Below are 27,809 nucleotides of genomic sequence, written 5' to 3' on the forward strand. Positions count from 1 at the left end.
CCGCCCGCCCGACGCGGGCGCCGCACAGCCAATCGGCGGCTGCCACACTGCGGCCCGAGCCGGGCTGGGGGGTTGGGACCTCCGGCTGCAGGTCCGCCTGGGCCAGACGCGCGATCGCAGGCTGAGGGTACGTGGTTGCCGGCCCGGTCTCCGCAGTCCCCACCGAGCCCCGACCCTCCTGGCCGCCTCCTCGCCTTACCTCGTCGCCATGCGCCTCCGCCGCCTAGCGCTGTTCCCAGGCCTGGCGCTGCTCCTCGCCGCGGCCCGCCTCGCTGCTGCCTCCGATGTGCTGGAACTCACGGACGACAACTTCGAGAGTCGCATCACCGACACGGGCTCTTCTGGCCTCATGCTCGTCGAGTTCTTCGCCCCCTGGTGAGGCCACTCAGCCGGGGCGGGAGAGGGGCGGCCGGGTGGGCAGGGGGCGAAGGCGCGGGAACGGTTGGGCCTACGCAGCGTCGGCGCCCTCCATCATTCCGGAGAGCCCGGCTGCGGCCGGCAGGTTTTCCGCCCACGGAGACCCGAGCTGGCTCGCCGAGAGCGGAGAAGTCGGTGCTGAGCCTCCTTGGCAGCGAGAGCCGAGAAGGAGAAAGCGAAGGCCCCTCTCGCGCAGGGCCACATCCTTACCTCGGTGCTCCTGCGGCACTTCCTATTTGCAGAGGGTTTGACCACCCCCTCCCCCGCAGCTTCGATGGTGTCTTTAGAGTTTCTGCGTGAGTCAGTGCTACTGTTTTCCGTTCTACAGACTAGGCTTCGCGAGGCCTTATATTGGAACCTAACGTTTCACCAAATGCAGAGGCCCTGCGCCCCCAGGGTACTTCCTTTCTTCTTGCCCCAGGCAGCCGTTGGTTTCTAGCCAAGGTCACTCAAGTGGCTGCAGAATGGTCATTTGTGCTTTCTTAAGGCAGGCAGTTATTTTGTCCTTCGCCTGGTGCACACTTTCTTCGTTCAACTGATGCTTCTCAGCACCAGCAGAATTCAGTTAGAAAGAGTAGATGGACAGAGTAATTCCACAAGAAGCTGTCTAAATGGTCAGTTTCAATTAGGATTTCTGGAAAATGCCAAAGAAGACCCCAATGAGAAAGTAAGCAGTGTTGGAGAAATACTCCACTTAAGGGTGACTTAACTAGGATGTAAGTTCCTTAGGATACAGCTGACTGGGGGTGGGGGTGGGGAGAGAGCAAATAGAATTTGTGGCTCAGGAAACTTGAATGTTGGCTTTTTTTTTTTTAACCCCAAGATATTTATCATAGCAAACAATGATTATCTTAACGCTGGTGATGGCTCAGTATAACCATGCTAATTACAGTACTTAATTTTTCTCCTGCTACAGTGACCCTTAATTAAAAACTATTTGTATTCAGAAGTCTAAGTAAAAGAAAGTTAGTGGATAACTTGCATTTACTTCTGTCAGTAACTCTGGTCTTCACTCTACAGGGGCTCAGCCGACTTGAGGGTACACTAGAAATCCTGTAATGAAGACCACAGAAGGGTGTGCTTAGCAACACATTTTCAACTTCTGATAGACTTTGCATCTAGGGTGTTCCCTCGACTAACTGGCAGTACTGGTTATACATCACAGGTTGTCCTTATACATCTATAGAACTCACATTCTCTCAGAAACAACTGGTCTCAATCACATAACAATGACTTTGAGGGGGTGTTCCTGTAATTAGAATGGCTGTATGGAGCTGTATCAAAACTGGGAGGTGCCTGTGTGACTAGAGGGGTCAATATGAAGTGAATTGCTGGAGAATTGTGGGCTATCAGACTGTTAGTTTAAAGAAGATTTTTATTTTTACAATTGAGGTGTTCTCTGCTACTTTAAGGGCTTCCCTGGGGGCGCTAGTGGTAAAGAACCGGCCTGCCAATGCAGGAGATACAAGAGACTCTGATTCAGTCCTTGGGTCAGGAAGATTCCCTGGAAGAGGGCATGGCAACCCACTCCAGTATTCTTGCCTGGAGAATCCCTTGGACAGAGGAGCCTGGCAGACTGTAGTCCATGGGGTTGCACAGAGTGGGACATGACTGAAGAGCCTCAGCACGCATGCACATGCTGCTTTAAATTGTTGCACGTGCTTCCCTAAGAACTGCACAGCCCATTGTACGCTAACTGTCCCTAAAGTTGGGTGGACCTCTGCTGTGGTGTCACCTTTTAACTGGTCTAGAAGGTAAAGAGTCATCCTCTGTAATGCCTGCAGGAAGGATCAGTTTGCTGAATGAGTAATTTGGAATCAAGGAAGTTACCTGTTGATGATGTCCTTATTTCTTCACATTCAGCTATTTATTAATATTTTAGCTGAAAATATTTTCCAGCTGCTATTATTCCTTTGTACTCTTGTTACATGTGAGATAGGAACAGTTAAAGAATCCTTGTTAAGAGTAAAATGGACCTGTTTTGAGCAAGTTGTTTTTCTCATTTGTCTTAGGGTATTGTTTCCACTTTCGTTTTACAAGTGAAAGTGACAGATATCTTTGCAGCTGATTCTGTAGCCTAATATTTCCATTATGGAGTCATCATCTATGTAATTTGGAAGAATGGGAGTATCTGAATTTCTGTGGGAATAAATAGAACTATTTAAATGTGATAATTTTTGAAAATTACTGGTCAGTGTGAAGTTTTAAGTCTTCAGCATCTGCGTGTGTTGTAGGTTTGTGCCCTGTCCTCTGGGGCAGTAGTATTAATTAATGATACTTGATACTGTTTTTATAGATATAGAAAAAGACTATGTGGATAGTATAAAGTGGAATAGTTAATATTTTTCTTACACATACTGATTTCTTTCCTTGGAATTCCCTCCTCCTCTCCCTCCCCAATTTGGTCTTTTCAGTAGGATTTAGCTCAGTAGTTAATGTCTTACTTCTCTGGACCACTAACTGGTTGCTCCCTCTATTAGGATCTAATAATACTATCACCCCTGCCAGACTGATGTTTCTACAGGGTGAGGACTATATCAGTTTTTCTTCTGTCAAAAGCTAAAATAGCATATGGCACAGTGCAGTCATGAAGTAATGGTTGTTGGGTGAATATATGTTGGGATTCCTAATTTAAACTACCTGGATTAGTTGCTAGGTAGCATCCCTGAAGGTGAATGGGATTATTTGTGTTTTAGTATTATCCAGTAGTAGGTGAAAGAAGTAGTGGTAAAACTTGATGATCACCTTCAAAATCTACCTAAATTCTATTCCTGATGAATTTTAAAGAGGCAGTCTCCTCCACTGGAACTTGTCAGACAGGTCCTTCCTTTGGGTATTTGATGATATTGTGGATAGCAGCAGTGCTTAAGGCAGCGGTTTTCAGTCCCAGCCCAGTCCCTCTGATTATCTCCTGGATTCCCAGAGGAATCATTCAGTAAGTCCCAGGGTGGTGCCTCAGCACAGGGTTTTGGGTTTGTTTTTTTTTTAATGCTTAATTGATACTTTGTATATGCATCTGTGTTGGGACCCACTGCTACTACTGCTGCTGCTAAGTCGCTTCCGTCTTGTCTGACTCTGTGGGACCCCATAGACGGCAGCCCACCGGGCTTCCCCATCCCTGGGATTCTCCAGGCAAGAACACTGGTATGGGTTGCCATTTCCTTCTCCAATGCATGAAAGTAAAAAGTGAAAGTGAAGTCGCTTAGTCGTGTCTGACTTTTAGTGACCCCATGGACTGCAGCCTTCCAGGCTCCTCCATCCATGGATTTTCCAGGCAAGAGTACTGGAGTGGGGTGCCATTGCTTTCTCCATGAGACCCACTTGTCTGGCCTAATTATTTTATACTATTCTCTTCAGATGTTTAAAGGTAGCTGAAGTGAAACTATTCATAAATCTGTTGCCTCATTCTTTTTGGACAATTACTACATATGTATTCAACAGAAATCTCTTAATACGTATAACACATTGTCTCTTATAAAAAAAAAAAAAAAAAAGCCCTTCGTAGTTCTCTTGAATGAATCATTCTTACTAGTAATTTTACTTTTGCTCTACTATTCCCTTCTGTAAAATACCCTATCCTGTCCTGTATGAAGCCTTAAATCTTTAAGACCCAGATCAGTTCCTTAACACACATTCATTTTTAACCTTTGCACCCCTGTATTATGTTCCCAGAAGCCTAGATTTCTCAGCTAATTTGGTTATTTTATTAAATCATTTGGGATTTGTGTATTTTTGTTACAATGCATGTGCATGAATTTTTTTAATATATTGTGGAATACAGAGGATATAATAATACCATATTTTATGTCTCACAAAGTGAGAAATGCTACCACTGAAACCATGATGTGATTGCAAGACATATCCCAGTTTCTGATGTTCTAATGCAGTAAAATGTGCATCTGTGAAATACAGTATAAGGAATACCATTAATTCACCACCTGCCCAGTCTGAAAAATAAAGCGAGGACAGTTGAAGTTTCCTGTGTACCCTTTCCCCAGGTTACACACTTCCTTGTCCTGAATTTGGTTTTTATCATTTGGTTCTTCTATACTTTTAGTAAATATGTCTGTGACCCTAGTTCTGTTCAGTCACTCAGTCATGTCTGATTCCTTGCAACCCCATGGACTGCAGTACGCCAGGCTTCCCTGTCCTTCACCAATTCCCGGAGCTTCCTCAAACTCATGTCCATCGATTTGGTGATGCCATCCAACCATCTCATCCTCTGTCGTCCCCTTCTCCTGCCTTCAATCTTTCCCAGCATCAGGATCTTTTCCAGTGAGTCAGTTCTTCTCATCAGGTGGTCAAAGTATTGGAGCTTCAGCTTCAGTCATTCCAATGAATATTCAGGGTTGATGTCCTTTAGAATTGACTAGTTTGATCTCCTTGCAGTCAAAGGGACTCTCCAAGAGTCTTCTCCAACACCACAGTTCAAAAGCATCAATTATTCAGCGACCCTGCTGCTAAGTCACTTCAGTCGTGTCCGACTCTGTTCGACCCCATAGATGGCAGCCCACCAGGCTCCCCCTGTCCCTGGGATTCTCCAGGCAGGAACACTGGAATGGGTTGCCATTTCCTTCTCCAATGCATGAAAGTGAAAAGTGAAAGCGAAGTCGCCCAGTCATGTCCGACTCTTAGCAACCCCACGGACTACAGCCCTCCAGGCTCCTCCCTCCATGGGATTCTCCAGGCAAGAGTACTGGAGTGGGGTGCCATTGCCTTTTCTGTCAGCGACCCTAAGCAACATGTTATAGTTTTTTTTAATATTACTCTCTTTCTGTGTCAGCTTTCTAGTGATTATTTTTGAGTAGCACTTCTACGGACCTTGAAGAATATAAATTCTTTATTTTGTTTTAAACAAGTTTTGGGGGGCAAAGTGTTTCAGAGTTACTTATTCATCCATTACTAAATGTGTGACTTTTGACTATGAAATATGTCAGCTCAAATTTCTTCCTTGTTTCCTTCCTTATGTTTTCTGATTCTATTTTTGCTGTCTGTGGGGAGGTCAAAGAACTACACACCTTCTCTAAGGGATCCCTCTGCAACCTGTTGGTTTTTGAAGAGATGATATATAGTGGTGCTAGATCTGTGCTGATATACTGCTCCCCACATTGCATGTACAGTGTGCCTAAGGGATTGGTAGGGCTTCTGGGCAGAGGAGCAGGTGTTATAATGGTCCTCTGGGAAAATACTCTAATTGACATAATGCTTTATCCTCATGAGCTGTTATAGTCAGGTGAACTGTGTAGCCATAAAAATCAGGCTTGCTTCTTAGGTACATCTTTTAGATTCTTTCCCATTATAGGTTATTACAAGATACTGAATATAGTTCCCTGTGCTATACGGTTAAGCCCTTGTTTACCATATAGTATTGTGTGTATGTTAATTCCAGATTCCCAGTTTATCCCCCCACCCCCATTGCACTTTTAATTGAAGATAGATCTGTTCTGGACTGAGCCAGTCCTATAGAGTAGATCACAGGCTTGAGATAATAGTACCTTTACTTCTGAGGGATCTGATTAACCTTATCAGTACTGGATGTTGTTCAGATGATGTGTTTTCTTTTGGAAGCAGCTATTAGTCAAAAGTAGTAGTATAATTCGAAGTCCTTCCTAGAGAAACAAAATTAACAAACTTATAGGATATATAAGCTTTTTCTTTGATATATTTACATAGGTGTGGACACTGCAAAAAGCTTGCCCCAGAGTATGAAGCTGCAGCTACCAGATTAAAAGGAATAGTCCCGTTAGCAAAGGTGAGTATAGGCAAATTCTTCATTAAAGGAAACAAAGGATTTTAAATAGTAATTGGTTAACAATTAACATTGATTTTCTTTGTTCATAATTGCTAAGAAGAGAGAAAAGGAGGTTCTGGGCAAATACACAACTGACTATTAATTATGGCTTTGAAAGATTAAAAGTGGTGAAACTCGGAAATACTGGTGTAATAAAAAAGTAAGATATATGGTAAATAAGAAGGGGCAAATGTGGAAAGTAAAATTACAGTAGACAAGGTTAGAGGAAAATTATCATTGAGTAAATGAGTTCCCTAAATTACCATACGCTAGTCACAGTGATGGGAATAGGAAGATGACAAGAGGATGTTAAGTGAGTAACTGGTCAACTGTAAACTTAGTATTTGCTTTTACAGTCAAAGTAATGCTTCCAGAATTTTGTCATTGTTGTGTTGCAAACTCCTAGTTGCTCCAGTCTAAGAGTTCATATCTTACCAGTCTCTAGTAAATAATTCATACCTGTATAGGGCTGTTTTTGAAAACTGATTTTTTTTTTTTTAATTTATTACTTTGGCTGCGCTGGGTTTTAGTTGCAGCAAGTGGGATCTAGTTCCCTGACAAGGGATCGAACCCAGGCCCCCAGTATTGGGAGCATGGACGCTTAGCCGCTGGACGATCGGGGAATTCCTGAAAGCCACTTTTAATCCTGATGTTCTATGGCAACTTGCCATAGAAAAAGAGTTCAGTGCTTGCTTCGGCAGTACATATATTAAAATTGGAACGATACAGAGAAGATTAGCATGGCCCCTGTGTAAGGATGACGCCCAGATTCATGAAGCGTTCCGTATTCTTTTACAATACCATATGTAAAATGGATAACCAACAGGAATTTGCTGTATGGCTCAGGAAACTCAAATAGGCTCTGTATCAATCTAGAGGGGTGGGATGGGGAGGGAGATGGGAGGGAGTTTCAAAAAGGAGGGGATACATGTATACCTCTGGCTGATTCATGTTGAGGTTTGACAGAAAACAGCAAAATTCTATAAAGCAATTATCTTTCAATAAAAAATAAATTAATTTTAAAAAGAAAAAGAGTTTCTGTCATGACTTTGTTCCTGCCTCATGTAGCTGTAGCCTACGTTGCTGGAGATACATTACTTTTCTGAACTTCAGTTTATGTTAAGGCATTGGGATCATTCCTCAGAATCTTGTGTAGATTAACTGAGGAAATACATGCAAAGTGCTGGCTGCATTACCTTGCTTGGAAGAAATGGCTAAATAGATGGAAAATTGTTTTTCGTCTTCCTGGTAGGTCTCACTAGATCTGTCTGTCATGTTTTAGTTTAGCCCAGATTCAGACTAGCTCAGGGAGCTTGTTTAAATATCAGTACCTTTGCTAATAACCATTTGTGACTTGCTAAATCAAATTATACCCCACCTGATGGTGATATATCAATCCATACATCCCATTGATGATAATCATTATCAAAGTAAGCCATTATTACTAATTTAAGTGATTTATCTCTCACATATTCTGAGGGACGGGGAAAGGGTGGAATAATTGCTTTAGACAGTAGAGACTCCCAGAATAGAATTTCAATAGTCATTTGTGCATTTTATATGAGACCCAGGAATCTAAATTTTAGAGTTCCTGTTAGGTGGTTCTGATGTAGCTAGACCAACACCAGTCTGCCTTTAAAATCTAGTGTCTGTGGGATGTGTGTCATGAATTGCTTGATATTTTGATTTGACCACTCTTCATGTTTTGGGAATGTGGGAAAAGCCTGCAGCAGACTTTTGGATAACAAATGGTTCATGTATTTTCATCTTTAGGTGGATTGTACTGCCAACACGAACACCTGTAATAAGTATGGAGTGAGTGGATATCCAACCCTGAAGATATTTAGAGATGGTGAAGAATCAGGTGCCTATGATGGGCCTAGGACTGCCGGTAAGGAACCTGAATTACATTTTGGAAACTGGAACTCTTTGGGTCCTCTGTTCTTTGTAGTGGAAATGACATTTTCTATACAACATACTTAAAAATTCCTCATCTAAGAGGTCAATTTGGACACTTGACAAAAGACTTCTCTAACTAAACAGATTACGTAAGTAATATAGAAAATACTTGAGGTTGATTTATAAGGTTTACCAGGCATTTTTTTATTTGACAAATATTTATTGAGTACTGACTCTGTGCCAGATACTATAGTATGGTGCCCAGAGTTTATTGATGAATAAAGCAGCCATGGTTCTCACTCTTATGATGCTTACATTCTGGGCAATGAAGGCAGCACACAGGTTTAAAAATATACATACATAGATAACCACATCACATCCATCAGGATAACTACTACTAAAAAAGAAAAGAACAAGTGTTGGCAAGGATGTGGCGAAATTGGAACTCTTGTGCAATGTTGGTGTGAACTTGACATAAAATAGTGCATGCAGCCACTATGGAAAACAGCACAGCGGTTCTGAAAAAAATAAAAATACAATTACTGTGTGATCCACCGGTTCCACTTCTGAGTATATACTTAAAAGAATTAAAAGCAGAGTCTGGAAGAATTATATAAAAATTGTATATAATACAATGGAATATTATTCAGTCTTAAAAGTTAGTTCTGATGTGCTGTGACATGGGTGAACCTTGAAAACATGCTAAGTGAGATACGCCAGTCACAAAAAGACACATACTGTGTCATTCCACTTGTACGAAATTCCTTGAGTGGTCAGTTTCCTAGAGACAGAGTAGAATGTGCTTCATAAGAGTGGTGGGGAGTTGTTTATAATGAATAGAGTTTCAGTTTTGCAAGATGAAAGCAATTGATTTCTGCAGTCTGGAGATTAGTTGAACAGTGGTGTGAATGTACTTGATGCCACAGAACTATATACTTTAAAATGGTTAAAATGGCAGATTTTATACTATGTATATTTTACCACAATTTTAAAAGTGTGTATGCTATGTTGTTATACACATCAATAATCTATATGGATAAGATAAATTCAGTCAGTTATAAGAGCATTAAAAAGGAGAAAAATAAAACTATATGATGTGATAGTGATTGGGGGTGGGAGTACCACATTATTCTAACGGTGATTAGGGACGTAACCTTTGAGGTGAATGCTCGGAAGGAGCTAGCCATGAGAATATGTGGACCAGAGCTTTCCAGGCAGAGGGAAAACAGGTGCAAAAAGACCCTAAGACATCACTGAGCTTGATGTGTTCAAAGGACAGGAGGACCTTGTGGCTGGAGTATAATTAGCAAGGATGACAGGAGAGGTTTGGGAGGTAAATAGTCTGGCCCTGTTGGTAGGGCCCATAATGGATGAGAAAATATATTTTGGACAGTTTGATCTTGAGTCTTAACAATTAACTGGGCATATTTTAACAGCTAAGAGGAAGGTTCGCTCAGTTCGGGCATTTTAGGTGACGTGGAATTTTTTCAGCATGTATGATTGTTACTTGTACACAAAGCTCTACATAACATGGCCCCTGCCTAACTCGAATGTCACCTCAAGACTGTTTGACTTTAGGACCTTTGTCCTGGTTGTGTTCACAGTCTGAGATGATCTTCCCCCATGTTTGCATGGCTTGACTCTTTTTGTCATTCAGATCCTGGCGTAAATTTCACTTCCCAGGGAATTGCCTGGTGGTACACTGGTGCTTTCACTGCTGGGACCTGGGTTTAATCCCTGGTCAGGGAACTAAGATTCCACAAACTGGGTAGTATGCCATGCCCCACCAAATTCTCTTTCTACCAGACTATCAAATCTAAGGTAGCCAGCCAGTCATATACTTAACAGCCTCTTCATTCTCTGCATAGCACTGGTTACTATCTGATATATATATTTTAATATTCTTTGTTTAATTTGTTAGCTGTGCTGGATCTTAGTTGCAACTCGTGGACTTTTGAGTTGCAGGATGCATGCGGGATCTGGTTCTCCAACCAGGGATCAAACTCCCTGCATTGGGAGCTGGAGTCTTACCCACTGAGCTACCAGGAAAGTCCCACTATCTGATATTTTAAATTGCTTGCTTATTTGGGGATTTAGTTGGATATTTACTTATATTGTAAGCTCCAGGAGATCAGTAATAAAGTGGTTGCTCAGCACTCCCATTATACCTCTCAGAGAATTGTAAATACTCAGGGAAAAAAGTAACACTTTTCATCATACCCCTGAGGTAAAGTTCTTTGGGGAGGCCTTACAAATAGCTGTGAAAAGAAGAGAAGCCAAAAGCAAAGGAGAAAAGGAAAGATATAAACATCTGAATGCAGAGTTCCAAAGAATAGCAAGAAGAGATAAGAAAGCCTTCTTCAGTGATCAATGCAAAGAAATGGAAAACAACAGAATGGGAAAGACTAGGGGTCTCTTCAAGAAAATCAGAGATACCAAAGGAACATTTCATGCAAAGATGAGCTCGAAAAAGGACAGAAATGGTATGGACCTAACAGAAGCAGAAGATATTAAGAATAGATGGCAAGAATACACAGAAGAACTGTACAAAAAAGATCTTCACGACCCAGATAATCACGATGGTGTGATCACTGACCTAGAGCCAGACATCCTGGAATGTGAAGTCAAGTGGGCCTTAGAAAGCATCACTACGAACAAAGCTAGTGGAGGTGATGGAATTCCAGTTGAGCTATTTCAAATCCTGAAAGATGATGCTGTGAAAGTGCTGCTCTCGATATGCCAGCAAATTTGGAAAGCTCGGCAGTGGCCACAGGACTGGAAAAGGTCAGTTTTCATTCCAATCCCAAATAAAGGCAATGCCAAAGAATGCTCAGACTACCGCACAATTGCACTCATCTCACACGCTAGTAAAGTAATGCTCAAAATTCTCCAAGCCAGGCTTCAGCAATATGTGAACCGTGAACTTCCTGATGTTCAAGCTGGTTTTAGAAAAGGCAAAGGAACCAGAGATCAAATTGCCAACATCTGCTGGATCATGGAAAAAGCAAGAGAGTTCCAGAAAAACATCTATTTCTGCTTTCTTGACTATGCCAAAGCCTTTGACTGTGTGGATCACAATAAACTGTGGAAATTGTGAAAGAGATGGGAATACCAGACCACCTGACGTGCCTCTTGAGAAATCTGTATGCAGGTCAGGAAGCAACAGTTAGAACTGGACATGGAACAACAGACTGGTTCCAAATAGGAAAGGAGTTCGTCAAGGCTGTATATTGTCACCCTGCTTATTTAACTTATATGTAGAGTACATCATGAGAAATGCTGGGCTGGAAGAAGCACAAGCTGGAATCAAATTGCTGGGAGAAATATCAATAACCTCAGATATACAGATGACACCACCCTTATGGCAGAAAGTGAAGAGGAACTCAAAAGCCTCTTGATGAAAGTGAAAGTGGAGAGTGAAAAAGTTGGCTTAAAGCTCAACATTCAGAAAACGAAGATCATGGCATCTGGTCCCATCACTTCATGGGAAATAGATGGGGAAACAGTGGAAACAGTGTCAGACTTTATTTTTCTGGCTCCAAAATCACTACAGATGGTGACTGTAGCCATGAAATTAAAAGATGCGTACTCCTTGAAAGGACAGTTATGACCAACCTAGATAGCATATTCAAAAGCAGAGACATTACTTTGCCAACAAAGGTTCGTCTGGTCAAGGCTATGGTTTTTCCTGTGGTCATGTGTGGATGTGAGAGTTGGACTGTGAAGAAGGCTGAGCGCCAAAGAATTGATGCTTTTGAACTGTGGTGTTGGAGAAGACTCTTGAGAGTCCCTTGGACTGCACGGAGATCCAACCAGTCCATCCTGAAGGAGATCAGCCCCGGGATTTCTTTGGAAGGAATGATGCTAAAGCTGAAACTCCAGTACTTTGGCCACCTCATGCGAAGAGTTGACTCATTGGAAAAGACTCTGATGCTGGGAGGGATTGGGGGCAGGAGGAGAAGGGGACGACAGAGGATGAGATGGCTGGATGGCATCACTGACTTGATGGACGTGAGTCTGAGTGAACTCCGGGAGTTGGTGATGGACAGGGAAGCCTGGCGTGCTGTGATTCATGGGGTCGCAAAGAGTCGGACACGACTGAGCGACTGATCTGATCTGATCTGATGGTAATTACTGTCCCTTTGCAGGCCCGAGAATTGTTACCTGATTCAATGTACCTATTTTTAGAATGTATTCCTTTGCCTTCTGGTTGCTGCACACAGGCTTTTTCTACCTAGTGCTGGGGTGCCTCTCTAGCTGTGGCGCACGGGCTTCTCGGCGCGTGAGCGCGGGGCCCTATGCACAGGGGCTCAGTAGCTGCGGCTCTTGGCCCTCAAGCATGCAGGCTTTAGTAGTTGTGGTGCATGGGCTTACTTGCTCCTCAGCATATGGGATCTTCCCCGACAAGGAACCAAACCCTTGTCCCCTGCATTGGCAGGTGGATTCTCACCTACTCTACCACCAGAAGATGACATTTTGAGTGAAGACCTAAAGGAGGAGGAAGTGAGGAAGGAAGCCAGGTGGTTATCTGAAAGACTGAGGCAGAGAGCAGCGTGCACAAGGGCATCGTTTATGTTGTAAACACTTCACTACATGACTGGTAGGGATATAAATAAGTACTGTCTATTTGGGAGCCAGTTAAACAGTTATAAATGCATGTCCTCTTTTTGACCCAGTGAATCCACTTTTAGGAAGTTACCCTATAGATACACTCAATCATGTGTAGAAGGACATTAGTACAAGGTTGTTTATGGCAGTATCATAGCAGCAAGAAATTGGAAACAAATGTTCATCAACTGTGGCTGGTTAAATAAATTATGTTACATCCATACAGTGAAATACTATGTGGCAATAAAGAAGATTGAGATAACTCTTTATGTTTATTGACGTAATTATCTCTAAATTGTGTTAAATGGCAAAAACAAAATACAGAACAGTGTACATGTATGCTGCCTTTAGAGGAGCAAAGAAAGCATGTCTGGAGGGATATATAAGAAACTGATGTTTTATCCTGTGGGGAGGAGACTGGGTAACTAGGGACGGAAGAAAACGTAATTGTGTATGTTTTGTAACTTTTCGAACTTTTAAATCATGTGAATGGTTGGTTACTTTTCAAAAATTATAAATTTGTGTTGCTATCATCTTTTGTCTTTTAAGATGGAATTGTCAGCCACCTGAAGAAACAGGCTGGACCAGCTTCAGTTCCTCTCAAGTCTGAGGAAGAATTTGAAAAGTTCATTAGCGATAAAGATGCTTCTGTGGTGGGTAGGTAGCAAGTTTGATTGTGCCACAAAATCATTAACATGGTTTCAAAAGTCGTCTAAGTCTGAGTAAACAATCAAGTTAAAACTGTTTAGGAAGCCTTGTGGGCAGTTAAAAGAAAACTGGCAAAACGAGGTCAGCATTACTATTAATGTAATATGGGGGGAAAGTGGTTTTATTTGAGTGGCTTGGTATTCTTACAGATGTAAGGATTTAGTCAAAGAACTAAAAGAGGAATAGCTTTAGTTTTTCCTGTTACTTCTTAAACTCCTGAGATTTAACTCAAATAATAATATAAGACTGAAAATGGGGTTTTAAAGGGTGAGGGTATAGATAAATGATAAACCTCTGTAGCTGCTACTTCACAGTTGTAGAAGAATTTACAATTTAAGATTGAATTGCTGGCTTTGTGTGGCTTTGTGTGTATTTTTACAGCAATCTTTGCTTTTTCAGATGTTATCATATCTTATTATTTTTAAAATAACTTGAACCAGTTAAACACATTCTACATCTTGAGTGTTCTTTGTTTTGTTTTAAATGTGTTGTATAATACATTTGACTTAAATTTAAACATACAGTCTTGTGCTTCTCTTAATCTCCTCGTTATTGTAATAAAACTGATTTTCTGGCAGTAGAGGATGGTTTATCATTTAAGTTTGACCAAAAGTCACTTCTTATCCAGTTTTATTCATTCTGTGTATGTGTTTTATTTTTTTAGGCTGTTCTCCGTCTTTGTTGCTATGCAGACTTTTCTCTAGTTTTTCCTCTAGTTGCAGGGGCTACTCTCTGGTTACGGCGCAAGGACTTCTCATTGCAGTGTCTTCTCTTGCTGCAGAGCATGGGGTCTAGGGCACTCGAGCTTTAGTAGTTACAGTTCTCGGGCTCCAAAATCCAGGCTCAGTAATTGTGGTGCGCAGGCCTAGCTGCTCTGCGGCACGTGGGAGCTTCCTAGCCTAAGGATCGAACCCATGTCCCCTGCATTGTATGTGGATTCTTTACCTCTTTGCCACCTGGGAAGCCCTGAGTCTGTATTTTTTACAAGGAGTTAAACCATAAGTTGACATTTAATAAACACTTTACTAGATTTGAAGTTCTAAAGATATAAGACATAGAAAAAATATGGTGAATTAATTTACATTGTATTTTGACATACTGCCTTATTGACTCCTCTGACACCTAAAATAGTCCCCGAAGCGCTAAGGAGTTAAGCAGCATGCTCAAAATTTTCAACTGTGAAAATCTAGAATTAAGACTTGAACCCTGACAAATTATCTCCCTCAGCTTCCTCAAGAACGTTTTTTTTTTTAAGGGTAGAGAAAGAATAGTTCTCCTAAATATTTTGTTGAATATCCTCAGTAGTCATGGCAAAGCAGAACTGATCCTTCCTATCTTGCTTTGCTTATCCATAATAAAGGCTTTGAAGAATAGAGGAGTTCTAAAGTTTTGAATATGTCTCAGCACTTACTGTTTCTTCCTTGTGTTTGACGTTTTCTGTATAGGTTTTTTCAAGGATTTATTCAGTGAAGCTCACTCTGAGTTTCTAAAAGCAGCCAGCAACTTGAGGGATAACTACCGGTTTGCACACACCAATGTTGAATCTCTGGTGAACAAATACGATGACGATGGAGAGTAAGTAACTGAGTTGAATGCCCTTGTAGATATACACCTTGACCAAGTACTATTGTGTGAACTGGTGTTGTTTTTATTTTTTTAAGATTATTTTTTAATCTTTTGGCCATGCTTCATGGCATATGGGATCTTAGTTTCCCAATCAGGGATCAAATCCAGCCCCCTGCATTGGAAGGTGGAATCCTAACCACTGGACTGGACTGAACTGGTGGTTTTTAAGCCTAGTTTTTCCAAAAGCTTTATTGAGCACATATTAGGCAGTAAGCTAAGTTCTGGAAACTGTTGCTGCCCTTGAGGGGCATCTAGTAGCAGGAGATAGTAAATATATTTAAAAATACAAGTGTCAGTGAGCATTACAGGTATTGTGATAGAAATTAGGCAGAGTACCAGAAGTACATAGGAGGAATCAGGAGTAGTATCAGGGGGAAAAAAATCATAGAGAAACTCACTCTTGAGGTGTATCTTGAAAGATAAATTTTTCTGGCAGGTTATGGTGGGGGATAAAGATTATTCCATGTAGAGCAGCAGGAGGGAAGGCCTCGAGATGTGAAATAACCTAGGTGTGTTGGAACCTGTATTACTGCTGAAGTATTGTTCATAGATGAGGTCATCGTGAAAGGTAAGGTTGGAGAGGTCAGCAGAGACCAAATTAGAGAAGACCTAAGTGCCATACAGAAAAATGTAGATTTTATCTTTTAGACACTTGAGAGCCATTGAAAGACTTTGAGCTAGAGAGTAATGTGATGAATTTTGTGTTTGAGAGGAAAAGTCCCTGGCACTCATATAGTGGACGTTTGGTTGAAAGGGGAGGGATGGCAAAGCAGTCAAGAGAGTCTAAGGGTGGCACACAAGGAGGTTAAGCTTTACACGCTATACGTGGCGGAACTAGGGTAGAACCTTTGCTGCTAGACGATCTGGCTGCAAAGTTGTTGGGCTTTGCCATGAGGCTCTATGCTCATTAAGCACACCACATATCAGCTTGTTAACCTTAGATTTGTTCACTGTGTCCGCCTCTCACACTTGCCATTAAAGGTGGCAATCAGCCTCTGATCAGAAGTCTTATTTAGAAGACCTTATGAGAAGGGTGTCCTAAGGCCTTCATGTGTATCCCAATGCCATATCATCATTAAAGATCATATCTGGAACTGATTTCAATTTTTTGACAGCAGCTGCTCTGAAACTTGGTCAGTCAGTCAGTTCAGTCGCTCAGTCGTGTCCGACTCTTTGCGACCCCGTGAATTGCAGCACGCCAGGCCTCCCTGTCTATCACCAATTCGCGGAGTTCACCCAAACTCATGTCCATCGAGTCGGTGATGCCATCCAGCCATCTCATCCTCTGTCGTCCCCTTCTCCTCCTACCCCCAATCCCTCCCAGCATCAGAGTCTTTTCCAATGAGTCAACTCTTCGCATGAGGTGGCCAAAGTATTGGGGCTTCAGCTTTAGCATCTGTCCTTCCAAAGAACACCCAGGACTGATCTCCTTTAGAATGGACTGGTTGGATCTCCTTGCAGTCCAAGGGACTCTCAAGCGTCTTCTCCAACACCACAGTTCAAAAGCATCAATTCTTTGGCGCTCAGCTTTCTTCACAGTCCAACTCTCATATCCATACATGACCACTGGAAAAATCATAGTCTTGACTAGACGGACCTTTGTTGGCAAAGTAACGTCTCTGCTTTTGAATATGCTGTTTAGTTTGGTCACAACTTTCCTTCCAAGGAGTAAGTGTCTTTTGATTTCATGGCTGCAGTCACCATCTGCAGTGATGTTGGAGCCCAGAAAAATAAAGTCTTCCACTGTTTCCACTGTTTCCCCATCTATTTCCCATGAAGTGATGGGACCAGATGCCATGATCTTAGTTTTCTGAATGTTGAGCTTTAAGCCAACTTTTTCACTCTCCTCTTTCACTTTCATCAAGAGGCCAACACTGCTTTAAAAAGTAAAAGTCTTAGATTTAGATTCTTGGTTGCCAGCATGTTTGTATTAGGTCCTTTTTCACTATGTAGTTGCCCTGTATGCTATGAAAATACCTGTGTTTTAAAATTGACATAAAGTTCATAGTTAATGTTGGAAGAGTTGAGAGGGGGCTATAAGGACTTAAAGGTGCTGACACCTAGCCCAAAACAAGTTATATAACTATATATGGGTGTGTGGTATGGAGAGGAGGAATGAATTGAAGGAGAAGCAAAAGCAAGAGGCAAGATATTAATGGTTAGAACAGTGATATTTTCTGGGAATGTTTGTATTAGATACAAATCTGTGACTCAGAACCAAATTGGGGTTCAGTGTTATCTGAATAAAAGGCTAGAAAGTAAAAAGGAATTTCCTTCAAATGTTCAGTGGAATGAGGAAAACTTGGCTTAGGGAGACAGGCAAAGTATTACCAGCAAGGGAAAATTATGTAAACTGGATTTACTGGGATAGAAAAATCTAGAACCAAAAAATTTCTAATGAATTCAACCTTAACATTATCTATAATCATATAGAATTATACCTAAAGAATTTCTATAACTGGAAGGGATCTTATCTATATTTTCTCTATTGAAGTAATTTTCTTACTGTATGGGAGAGTTGAATTTTCAAGGAGAGTGTCAGGGCAAGGTACCTTCCAATAAGAGCAAGTTCTACTTTCTCATATTTGTACATATTAGGGCTTTGGGGTAAGTTGGGTACTTTTTTCTGTTGTTTTTAAAGGTTTGGAAATTGTCTACTCTAACCCCCTTTTGTACTGATGTAAAAGCTGAAGCGCTGAAGAATTAAACTGATAGCTGGCCCAAAATCTTTGAAGTTAGTTGGTAGAACAAGAATTAGAACTAAGGTCTCCTAACTTTCCAACCTAGGTTTATTAAAACCAATTTTTGCACTTGAGATTAAAGCGGTAAGCTCCTTAGCGTTGATGAGAGGATCATGTTGTAGATAGTTTGAGCTTTAAATAATAAAAGATGGGAGATAGTTCTTCTGCTGTCTACCTACTAAATTTTTTTTTTAAGGGGTATCACCTTGTTTCGTCCTTCCCATCTGACGAACAAGTTTGAAGACAAGACTGTGGCATATACAGAACAGAAAATGACCAGTGGGAAGATTAAAAGATTTATTCAGGAAAACATGTGAGTACATCTTTATACTTTTTTTGGCCTTTCTTGGCTTCATTTTAGTTTTTTTTAATCTTGGTTATTAAGCATACTATCAGTTACTTAATGTTAATTTCATAATATAGATAAAAACCTGCCAAATTTGATGATGGATTCTGTCATTTCAGTTTTGGTATCTGCCCTCACATGACAGAAGACAATAAAGATTTACTACAGGGCAAGGATTTACTCATCGCTTACTATGATGTGGACTATGAAAAGAATGCTAAAGGTTCCAACTACTGGAGAAACAGGTAATAAGAATAATTTTTCCCCTTTGTAGACAAATTTACACAGTACATAAACAGTTTCTTCTAACTATCCTTTTACCATGTGTGATCATTTGAAGCTATAAGGACAAATAAACTATTTCCAAAAACTATCGGGCATAATGTCCTTTAACACATTGTGCCTTGTTGCCCATTGAGACCCTCAGTGCACTTGATCCTTAGAGATTTTCATTCTGGATTAGTTATTAATGCCTGCAGTATTTTATATTATATAATATGGCAGCATTCAGTGGGAATGGACTGTTTGCTTGAATACCACTAGTTTGGCAGTGAAGTTCAGTAGGACATCAGTGCACCATAATCCTATGTCAGTGCACAAGAATACAAGTTCACACTGATTCCAGAGGGCTGCAGGGACTCTTAAATGTTGCTTTCTACTTTCTTGCTTCTTGGTTTCAGAAGTGATTTACCATCCTGGTGTACTCTTCGCATAAATCTCCCTTGTTTCCCACAGAGTAATGATGGTGGCAAAGAAATTCCTGGATGCTGGGAAGAAACTCCATTTTGCTGTAGCTAGCCGTAAAACCTTTAGCCATGAACTTTCAGATTTTGGCTTGGAAAGCACTACTGGAGAGATTCCTGTTGTTGCTGTCAGAACCGCAAAAGGAGAGAAGTTTGTCATGCAGGAGGAGTTCTCGTGAGTTACAAGTTAGCGTGGGTTTGGGATTTGATTCTGCAAAGACACCGTTAAAGCCTTAGACACTACTGAGGATGTATAAAGAAGAACATTGGAATGTGAAGCTAGGTGAAGACCCATGACTGTCATTTTTCTCAATTAGTTATAGATATATTTTAAGGATCATGATTCTTAATAAATTTTGAAAAGCAAAAAAGATGGCAGCTTGGAATTCTTACATGACTATTTCCACCCTGCCATTATATATAGTAAATAGAGAACACTAGATAGCCTCTTTGAGACTGATGTAATTTCAGACCAAACCAGTCCCCTCCCATCCCTACAGAATGTCTTTGTTCTTGGAATACCACATTGGCCTAAAGTAAACTCAGGAAATTGGAGACATCTTAAGACAAAACCAGACAGTTTTGACCATCACCTTCTGAGACTTCGGGAGATTAAAACAAGAGAAAATTTTCCTGTGAGTGAAGCCAGTAAAACAAGATACCATAAATAGGCACTGTTCTCCAGAGCAACAAAGTAAGACCTGGTTCTTTTGCAGAATTGAATTTCCAGAAGGACCGATGTGTTCTTCTTTCTCTGACCTTTCTAATCCACAAAGAACACACTAGAAATACAAGAAGGTGGTGGTTTCTTATTCAGTCTGTAGTTCTGCATATTGAAAAATGAGGGCTCCCTCTTTTTTTTTTTTTTTAACTTCCAGTTACTTCCTAGGGTTGAAACTTAAGCTAAAACAGAAACAATTAAGCTAAAGTGGAAACTATTCTAAAAAACTGCCTTTAGTTCTCTCATTGGTAGGAGTATGTTCACAAGCTCATCCTTGCCTTTCTAATACCAGGCGTGATGGCAAGGCTCTTGAGAGATTCCTGGAGGATTACTTTGACGGCAACCTGAAGAGATACCTGAAGTCTGAGCCTATCCCTGAGAGCAATGATGGGCCTGTAAAGGTGAGGGGCTCACAGGGTCCTCAAACCCCTACACAGCTGCCTCTCCTCACTTTTTTATTCCCAAAATGCTGGGTCTAAGTGAAGATGAGGTTGGCTGTTGAGTTTCTGTTTTGGTTTGTCCTTAACGTCTCTCATCATAAATTAAGCATTGGCAGAGCTCATAATGCTTAATAGGGGAATTTTATGATATTTGTATTAGGGCTCGGTGACTCTTTGGGACAGAACAAGCTAACCCCTGAGAGTAGTTTTAACATTGTTGCTGTAAGATTATTTTAAGGAAGAGTTGGGTAGCACTTGTTCCCTGTGATTTCTTGAACTTAGTCTGATAGGTGACAGACATGGGAGTGAGTTGCTTTCTGGGGAAATGGTAATATCTTAATAAAGCCTGTAAGTGCAAGTTGGGTTTCAATAATGTACTTTCAGTGGCAACACAACCAATTTGAGAGGGATTGAGTCCAGAAACAAATACAGCTCATGAATGTATTCAACTGGCCTTACCAACTAGAGAATCTTCTGTGTTTTCCAGGTAGTGGTAGCAGAGAATTTTGATGAAATAGTGAATAATGAAAATAAAGATGTGCTGATTGAGTTTTATGCTCCTTGGTGTGGTCACTGTAAGAATCTGGAGCCTAAGTATAAAGAACTGGGAGAGAAGGTAAGTGTGAAGTATATTATACAGTTGAATTTGAGTTGGAAGTTAGCATTGGCTGTTGATTAATAGTCACCCTAATTAGTTCAGAACTTAGGCACTGGTGGATTTTCTTTCAGCTGTCTCCTATGTGCTGTCTCCTGACTGCGCTCTGAGCCTACTCAGTGCCTTAGATACCTGCTTTAACTTTCCACTCCTCAGACTCAATCTAGATTATGATTAAAAGTACTTTGGCTTCTGAATTTGGTAATGGCTTATATGAATTCGTTATATTCCTCCATCTTGAATCACTTGTCTTAGCTGATGTCTTCCTTAGGCCAGGTAATTTTGCAGGTGTCTGTATATAGTCTTAATATGTAGGAACCAAGAGCGAAAAGGGAAGTTTATGGGAAGTTTGATACTTGTGAAAGTATCGCTACTCTTTCCATCTCAGCAGCAAAACCTATCCAGCTGTTAATGGTTTTAAGTCCTAAATTGACTGTGTCCCTCTGTCACTGAAAACTTGAAACTTAAAGACCTAACCTTTTTATTAACAGCTCAGAAAAGATCCAAATATTGTCATAGCCAAGATGGATGCTACAGCCAACGATGTGCCTTCTCCATATGAAGTCAGAGGGTAAGTAGATTAAAAGCTAGTAAAAGTGTCTAGGCAATTGATAGGAAAAAATGAGCTTGTAAACCATGTGTGTATTGGGCATGGTTTGGAGAGTCCTCATATTCCAGTTGAACACAGAACCACCAGTGCCTTCCTGGCTTAGAGTTTGTGCAGCATGGGCCCTCATGACTGCCCCAGACCTGTGAGCTCTCATATTCCTGTGTTCTAATAGGATGTAACCTCGTCACTGATGGACAATAGTATCTGGTCAGATGAGAAATCATGAAGAAAAGTTATTCCTAGAAACAGTTATTAGGGAAGTGTACGTTAGAGTTACTCTGAAATTTCATCAACTCTTTCTTTTCCCAGTTTTCCTACCATCTACTTCTCTCCAGCCAACAAGAAGCAAAATCCAAAGAAATATGAAGTAAGTGCATTGTCTTAGCTCCCCACAAATACAGACACACACATACAGATCCAGTTCTTTAACTGAGTTTATATAAGTAGAAACTCAACTCTCATGGTCAATATATGTGGTTGCTAATGTGCTTTTTAAAATACAAAAGGCTTCCTATTGAGGGGGTAGAAAATCCACAGTTTTTTAAAAGGTTAAATTTTCAGAGTTATCTTTCTGTTTTCAGGGTGGCCGTGAATTAAGTGATTTTATTAGCTATCTAAAGCGAGAGGCTACAAACCCCCCTGTAATTCAAGAAGAAAAACCCAAGAAGAAGAAGAAGGCACAGGAGGATCTCTAAAGCAGCAGCCAAACATCATATCACTTTGTCAAAGGACTTTTCCACCAGAGATGGGAAAACCAATGGGGAGGACTGGGACCCGTATGGAATTACTGCCTCTCAGGGCTGAGAGGGCAGAATGGTTATAATCTGAGTCCTGTTAAATTTTCTCTAAACTGTTTCTTAGCTGCACTGTTTATGAAAATACCAGAACCAGTTTATGTTTGTGGTTTTGGGAAAAATTATTTGTGTTGAGGGGAATGTTGTGGGGGTGGGGGGAATTGAGTTGGGGGGTTATTTTCTAATTTTTTTTGTACATTTGGAACAGTGACAATAAATGCGCCCCCTTTATACTGTCTTTTCTCCATGAGGTGGGAAACCAAAGGTTCTCTAGACCAGCACTGTCCAGTAGAACTTTATGCTATGATAGAAATGTTCTATAATCTTCATTGCCTAATACCTATTGCTGTTGAGCATTTGAAATGCAGCTAGAACCATATTTTAGATTTTCATTAAATAGTTATGTGTAGGGCGAGTAACTACCATGATGGTCCGTTCAGCTGTCTGCACTGGGTCCATAGTTAATCACCTGCAAATGATTTCCAAATTTCATCTCCTTCTATCCTTATGTGTTTATTGCACAGGACCCTAGCCTGATGATTAGAACAGGTGAAGGACCTTTCTTGTTGGGCTGTTGCTGGCCTCCCATGCCCTAAGGTTGGGTTGCTATTTATCCTTGCCATGCAGCTGAGCATGTTTATACCTCCCAAGGGCTATTCCTTGCCCAGAAATGCCCTGTGTGGGTGTGGCACCAGGTTGGGGTTCATTCAAGCTGTTTCAGGAATTGACAGTGCCGGGTACAGCTCTCTCCCGCAAAGCCCAGGGTGTGTTTGTTAACTTCCTTCTCCAGTGGAAACGGGAAAGGCAGTGTCCTTGGTTGTGAGTGAAATACCCACTTTCTTATGCAGCAGTGAGGAACAAAAAGGATAGGACTGGCAAAAGAATTGAACCATTTCCCTCTTCCTTTTTTGGGTAAATCCAAATCCTATCTACAGTTATAGTTTTGAGTTACTGGATAATTGTAGATAGGAGCCCTAGTTGCAGGTGATCCTCATCCTCCATGTTTGGAGAAGGAGAGTATACTAACGTTCCTAATGCAGAGGGCCCAGGTTTGATCTCCCTGTTCAGGGAACTAGGTCCCACATGCTGCAACTGAGAATTCACATGTCACAACCAAGACTCGGCACAGCCAAATAAAATAATAAAATACATATTTTTTAAAAAAGACCTGGGCTGGGATCTAAGGATCTAATTTTTTAGAGAGCCCCAGAAGTGGTTCATATACACAAGCAAGGGTGAGAACCGCTACCTTGGAGGATTTAAGGAAAACAAGACTTGACACAGAAGCAATCCGTTTTAATTTTTTTAGCCATGTTTGTAAAAGAATTCACTTCTAATACATGGGTAACGCCCAAGCCCTTTCCCATTATGTCCTGTTGTATTACAAGTTCCTTTAGCTTTGTTACCAAAGGTTTTTTCAGGGAGGCTACCAGGTAAATTCTAATGTTCTCAAGGTATCTTGTCTTGGAAACGGTGTCATTTCTCAGGATTTGAAAATGACTTGGCTGAACTAAAGGTGGAGAAGCCAAGCGTCTGCTACTTTGCCTAGTTTTCATTACTGGATAACTCCTGGGCACAGCTGTGGAGTCTTGGCTCTGTGCCCATGCCCTAAAAATTTAAATATGGTAATAATGAAAACCAAACCTCAAGAACCTAGAGCAGCTCTCCTACTTGCCATTATGGACTCAGCAATATGAACAGCAGACAACTGTCCTCTTAGTTAATAGCTGCTTTTTTCTTTCATATCATACAAGGGTAAAGAGCCATGTGTCAGCTTCAGCTGCCCCTGTTCTTTTCCTCAAACTCCAAGATGAGACCTTTGATGTGGGACAGTTTCTGATGCAAGTACTCACAGCGGCGCTTCTCTTCCCTGTAACCTGGGTACCGCTGCAGAGAAAAAGCGCCCATGTCAAAAAAAAAGTCACTTCTGCCTTCTTGCTGCCATTCCCAGGCCCGGTCTTACCTTCCTGAACTTTTTATATTCCTGGACTATCTTTTCTTCCAGCGCCTGAAACAGAAAATGTTAGCACCAAGTTTAACCTTGAGAAAAAAATCTCCAGCTCTCTTAGCGACTAAAGTAACTTCTCATAAATTAGGCAGACTAATTTTTCTCTCAAAACAGACTTGCTTGTCTCTTTGGTCATTGAACAAACACACTTATGGGCAATTAGCAGGGAGTTTATGGCCAGTAGAACTTGAAAACCAGCCTGGGTTCATCCAGTCCTTACCTTGTGTTCTGGAGTTCCACGCTGAACATTGTTCATCTCAGCTGCCAGCTCTATAAACCTCTGGCTTGCAGCCGCAACGCGAGCATGCAGGATGCGGTATTCGGCATAATCTGTCTCAAAGTCCTGCTCATAGGCATGTTGCTGTTCTGCACTGTGGATGGCCCTGTATTGCCTGCCAGGAGCAGAGTGTTGTCACCATCAGTATCATTGACCCCCAAAGCTTCCAGCTCCCAGGAATGCACAAGGCTTGAAAAAATTAGAAATGGCAAGGGACTCACAGGAGGTAATCTGGTACTTCTTCAGGGCTTAGAGATTCAGAATCTAGAAAGGAAACAAGACATGAAGGTGATAACACTTTTTTTTTTTCCCCCCCTCCCCATTATGGCAGTTTCACCCTCTCTTGAACTCACCTGCTTGAACTGAGGGACTGTGCTCCAGCCTGGGACCCATGTCTTCATCTTTATCTTCTTGCTCCCAGTCTTCCTCTTGTAAGTCCTGACTGGGCAGTCCTTGTAGGGGACTTGGAGCTAGAGTTCTGAGCCTCTTTTGTTTTAATTCTACCATAGCTGCAGGCGCTGGACGTTTCTGTTGGGAACATATCCGGAACATAAACAGTAATCCAGAAGCCTCCTGTTCTGCCCTTCTCTCAAAAATTACTTCCATATAATGATCTCTGGGAGTATGAACATGGTAAGCTCTCAGTTCTAAAATGTTAGCCTCATTGGACACAACTCTTAGAAAAACCCTTGCTATTACAACTTACCTTGTCCACATGTTTCTGGCTAGCAGAGGGAGGCAGTGCCTGATCAGGATCTCTGTTTGGAAGAAGGGTCTGGTTCCTAGGAGAGGGAATAGGAGAGATCAAGCCCAGGGTAGAAAGTAGGGCTCCATCTCTTATCACAGCATTTAGAGTGGTGATTAGAGAAGAATACCAGAGCGTCCTGGGTTAGTCCCACCCTGCCCCAAGTACCTCACTTCCCACTGTGCCATGTGTTCCCTCGAGGATCCTGGGAGTGACTGTCCTTGGCTGCTTGCCAGTGGGTCTGGCACCTGGCAGGGAAAGTGGCAGGGGCACATGGCTCCCTAGGCTTCAGGCTTTGCCCCACCTTATCCTAACTCCCTGCACTTTCTGGCCTCACCTCTTCTAGTCCCATCTGTGACTGTGAAATTGTGTCTGCTTCAGGATAGTCTCCCACATTCTGCCAGCTCTCACGGTCCCTGGCATCTTCAGTCCGGTTGTGTCTCTGAAGTGAAGATGGAGCTGGGATAGAATCCATAGCTGCCCAAATCGTGAGGCGCTCCCTGAGTGGACCCAGGCAGTGGAGGCGGTTAGGCCCAGACCTGGGAAAAGGTGGTTAAAAAAAAAAACCACACATAAAACAGGAGGGTGGAGAACTTTTAAGCAACTGTGGACATCCCCTTCCCTGACCTACCACAAATTCTTACCTGCTACCCATTTTCCTTACCTGCCTGGGCACTGGCACACAAGGTCCAAGCCTGGACCACCAGGGCCCTCCTGGCCACACTGAGACACTATGAAGGAAAAGAGGCAGGACCAGTGGGGACCTGGGAGCCTCAGGTACTGTGGGTGAAAGGAGACAGTAAACCCCATGAAAGTCAGTTCCTCCTCCCCAACCAATGCTGTTCCTCCCTGACCCAGCGGAAGACTGAAGATGGGTCCCATGGGGCTCGTTAGCACACGAAGTGCAGCTGGGCCTAAGTTCCTCAGGAGGTTAAGTCGCCGCAGTCTCCTCAACTGCAGCCTCTTGGGACCAACTCCAGCAGCCCCGATTTCCCCCATTTTGGGTTCAGTTCTCGAAACTTCATCAGACCGTGACTGCTCTCAGCCTCCCGCCCTGACGATCCCTTCGTGAAGCCCATGTCTGTTCTCCCTGCACTTCACCTCCACACACCCCAGACCCGCGCTTACCCCTCGGTTGCCTTGGAAAGCAATCACTGGCCGAACCTGCGGGCAGAGCACAGACTTGAGCCAAGAGCAGCTGAAAAGGCGTCCCCAGGATCCGGCGTCGGGAGCCCAGGGTGGGGGGACTTGCCTAGCGGGCTTCACTTGGAGAGTTGGGAAGGCCAGAGCCGAGGATGCTGCTCTCCACCCCCAGGTCCCTTCGCCAAGGTCGCCGGCTGAGACCCGACCTCCGGAGAGGCAGGGGATAGAGAGGATGGGGCCCGTGCTAGCCGTACCTGTTGCCGATGACACTCTTGCAGCGCTCGCAGCGCTGCGTCGTTGAGCTTGAGCAGTAGGAGGCTGGTCCGGGCAGCCGGGGTGAAGCAGAGCCGGAGCTTCCCACTCAGAAGCTCCTGGGGTCCCTCCATGGCTGCGAGGTTCAGGGGCAGGTAGAGCGCGAGCCACAGACCCGAGCCACTACCACCTCGGCTGTGCGGGACTAGGCTGGCACACCCTGGCGCCCAGGTAGGCCCCGCCCTCCGCCGGGACCCCACCCCGGCCCCACCCACAGCCGGCGCCACCCCAGGGATTTCCCAGTAGCCGGGGGTGGCACCTCGCTCTCCCCCAGATGTTAGCAGCACCAACCCCAGCAGTTTTTTCATGGATGAGCGGGCAGCTCTTTGGGCTTTCCGAAGAGGCTCTCCCAGTTCCGGAGAGAAAGTCTGCGGCCAGCTTCAGACACCTCACCCGAGTCCCCATTCCTGCCTGTTTTTCTAACTAACTTGAACTCAAGAGCTGCGGTCTCTAAGTGAAGCTGAACCTGCAACCCCCTAGAGGGTTTTAGGTGCAGAAGGGCGGGAGACAGCGACTGGTTGCTGGGCAGGGCCGGCTCATCACGCCAAGAGCCCCAAGGAACCAGAGGAGGGCAGACCCGAGGGGCGATTCCCGAGGCCAGCATCTGGCGTAGCCCTTTGGCTTTTCCCAGCCAACAGTACCGCTGCTGACCCGAAACCGGCTTCTAACTAAGAATGAAGAGGAAATCGAGCCCAGTGGGTGTGGCGGCAGGAGAGAAGCTTGACTTCTCAAGCTGGAGCGCCCCCCATCGATCGACAGAGATGCGAGCAGTGGTTGATGGCAGGGGGTTCCTCCAGGTTCCTTGCCTGTTGCAGGACAGGCAAGAGACAGAACTCAGTCCCAGGTCTCCCCTCGTGGCCTGTACACGGGAGATTGGTGGAGACTGGTGTGAAAGAGAGCTGGCTCCCTCCCTCGTGAAGACCAAGAGGTGCCGCCAAGTTGCCAGACATCCCAGAGGTTCAGATCCTGCTGCAGTGAAACCCCAGGACCAATAATCTCCTGTCGGCCCTTGATGTCTCCACTTGGTCCTGTTTCCCAAAAGCCCTGGTGGTGTTCTCTTTCCTGGCCAGTATACCTCTGCTAAATCCCTGATGACCTTAATGCCCTTACATTTGTGAAAACTCATCAAATTGTACACTTAAAATGTATCTATTTTAATGTCAGTAAATATACCTCGATAAAGTTGCTTGGTTTCTTTCTTTTTTTTAAAGTGAAAGCTCAGAGT

The 27,809-nt window shown here is 42.9% G+C and overlaps 2 protein-coding genes and 1 non-coding gene across 3 annotated transcripts; 2 read left to right on the forward strand and 1 right to left on the reverse strand.

The window, feature by feature from the left end:
- The first annotated feature begins 64 nt into the window (after positions 1 to 64).
- Positions 65 to 22,200, forward strand: PDIA3 (protein disulfide isomerase family A member 3). Its single transcript, XM_019983692.2, has 13 exons — positions 65 to 375; positions 6,091 to 6,169; positions 7,982 to 8,099; positions 13,265 to 13,372; positions 14,869 to 14,998; positions 17,987 to 18,103; positions 18,256 to 18,381; positions 18,872 to 19,054; positions 19,893 to 20,001; positions 20,528 to 20,656; positions 21,187 to 21,266; positions 21,615 to 21,672; positions 21,887 to 22,200. Exons 1-13 carry the CDS (start codon positions 209 to 211, stop codon positions 21,998 to 22,000), a joined length of 1,518 nt encoding a protein of 505 aa, XP_019839251.1. The 5' UTR covers positions 65 to 208; the 3' UTR covers positions 22,001 to 22,200.
- On the forward strand, positions 6,894 to 7,000 carry LOC139178519 (U6 spliceosomal RNA). Its single transcript, XR_011562902.1, has one exon. It is a non-coding gene; the product is annotated as a U6 spliceosomal RNA (small nuclear RNA).
- ELL3 (elongation factor for RNA polymerase II 3) lies at positions 19,713 to 27,537 on the reverse strand. The gene is made up of 11 exons (XM_019983693.2): positions 26,527 to 27,537; positions 26,258 to 26,293; positions 25,794 to 25,909; positions 25,467 to 25,668; positions 25,298 to 25,377; positions 25,091 to 25,166; positions 24,738 to 24,912; positions 24,606 to 24,648; positions 24,328 to 24,499; positions 24,063 to 24,107; positions 19,713 to 23,986 (listed from the first exon to the last, which is right to left on the reverse strand). Exons 1-11 carry the CDS (start codon positions 26,890 to 26,892, stop codon positions 23,876 to 23,878), a joined length of 1,422 nt encoding a protein of 473 aa, XP_019839252.1. The 5' UTR covers positions 26,893 to 27,537; the 3' UTR covers positions 19,713 to 23,875.
- Between the last annotated feature and the right edge of the window lie 272 nt (positions 27,538 to 27,809).

This window comes from Bos indicus, chromosome 21, assembly GCF_029378745.1.
Source record: "Bos indicus isolate NIAB-ARS_2022 breed Sahiwal x Tharparkar chromosome 21, NIAB-ARS_B.indTharparkar_mat_pri_1.0, whole genome shotgun sequence".
Classification (NCBI taxonomy): Eukaryota; Metazoa; Chordata; class Mammalia; order Artiodactyla; family Bovidae; genus Bos; species Bos indicus.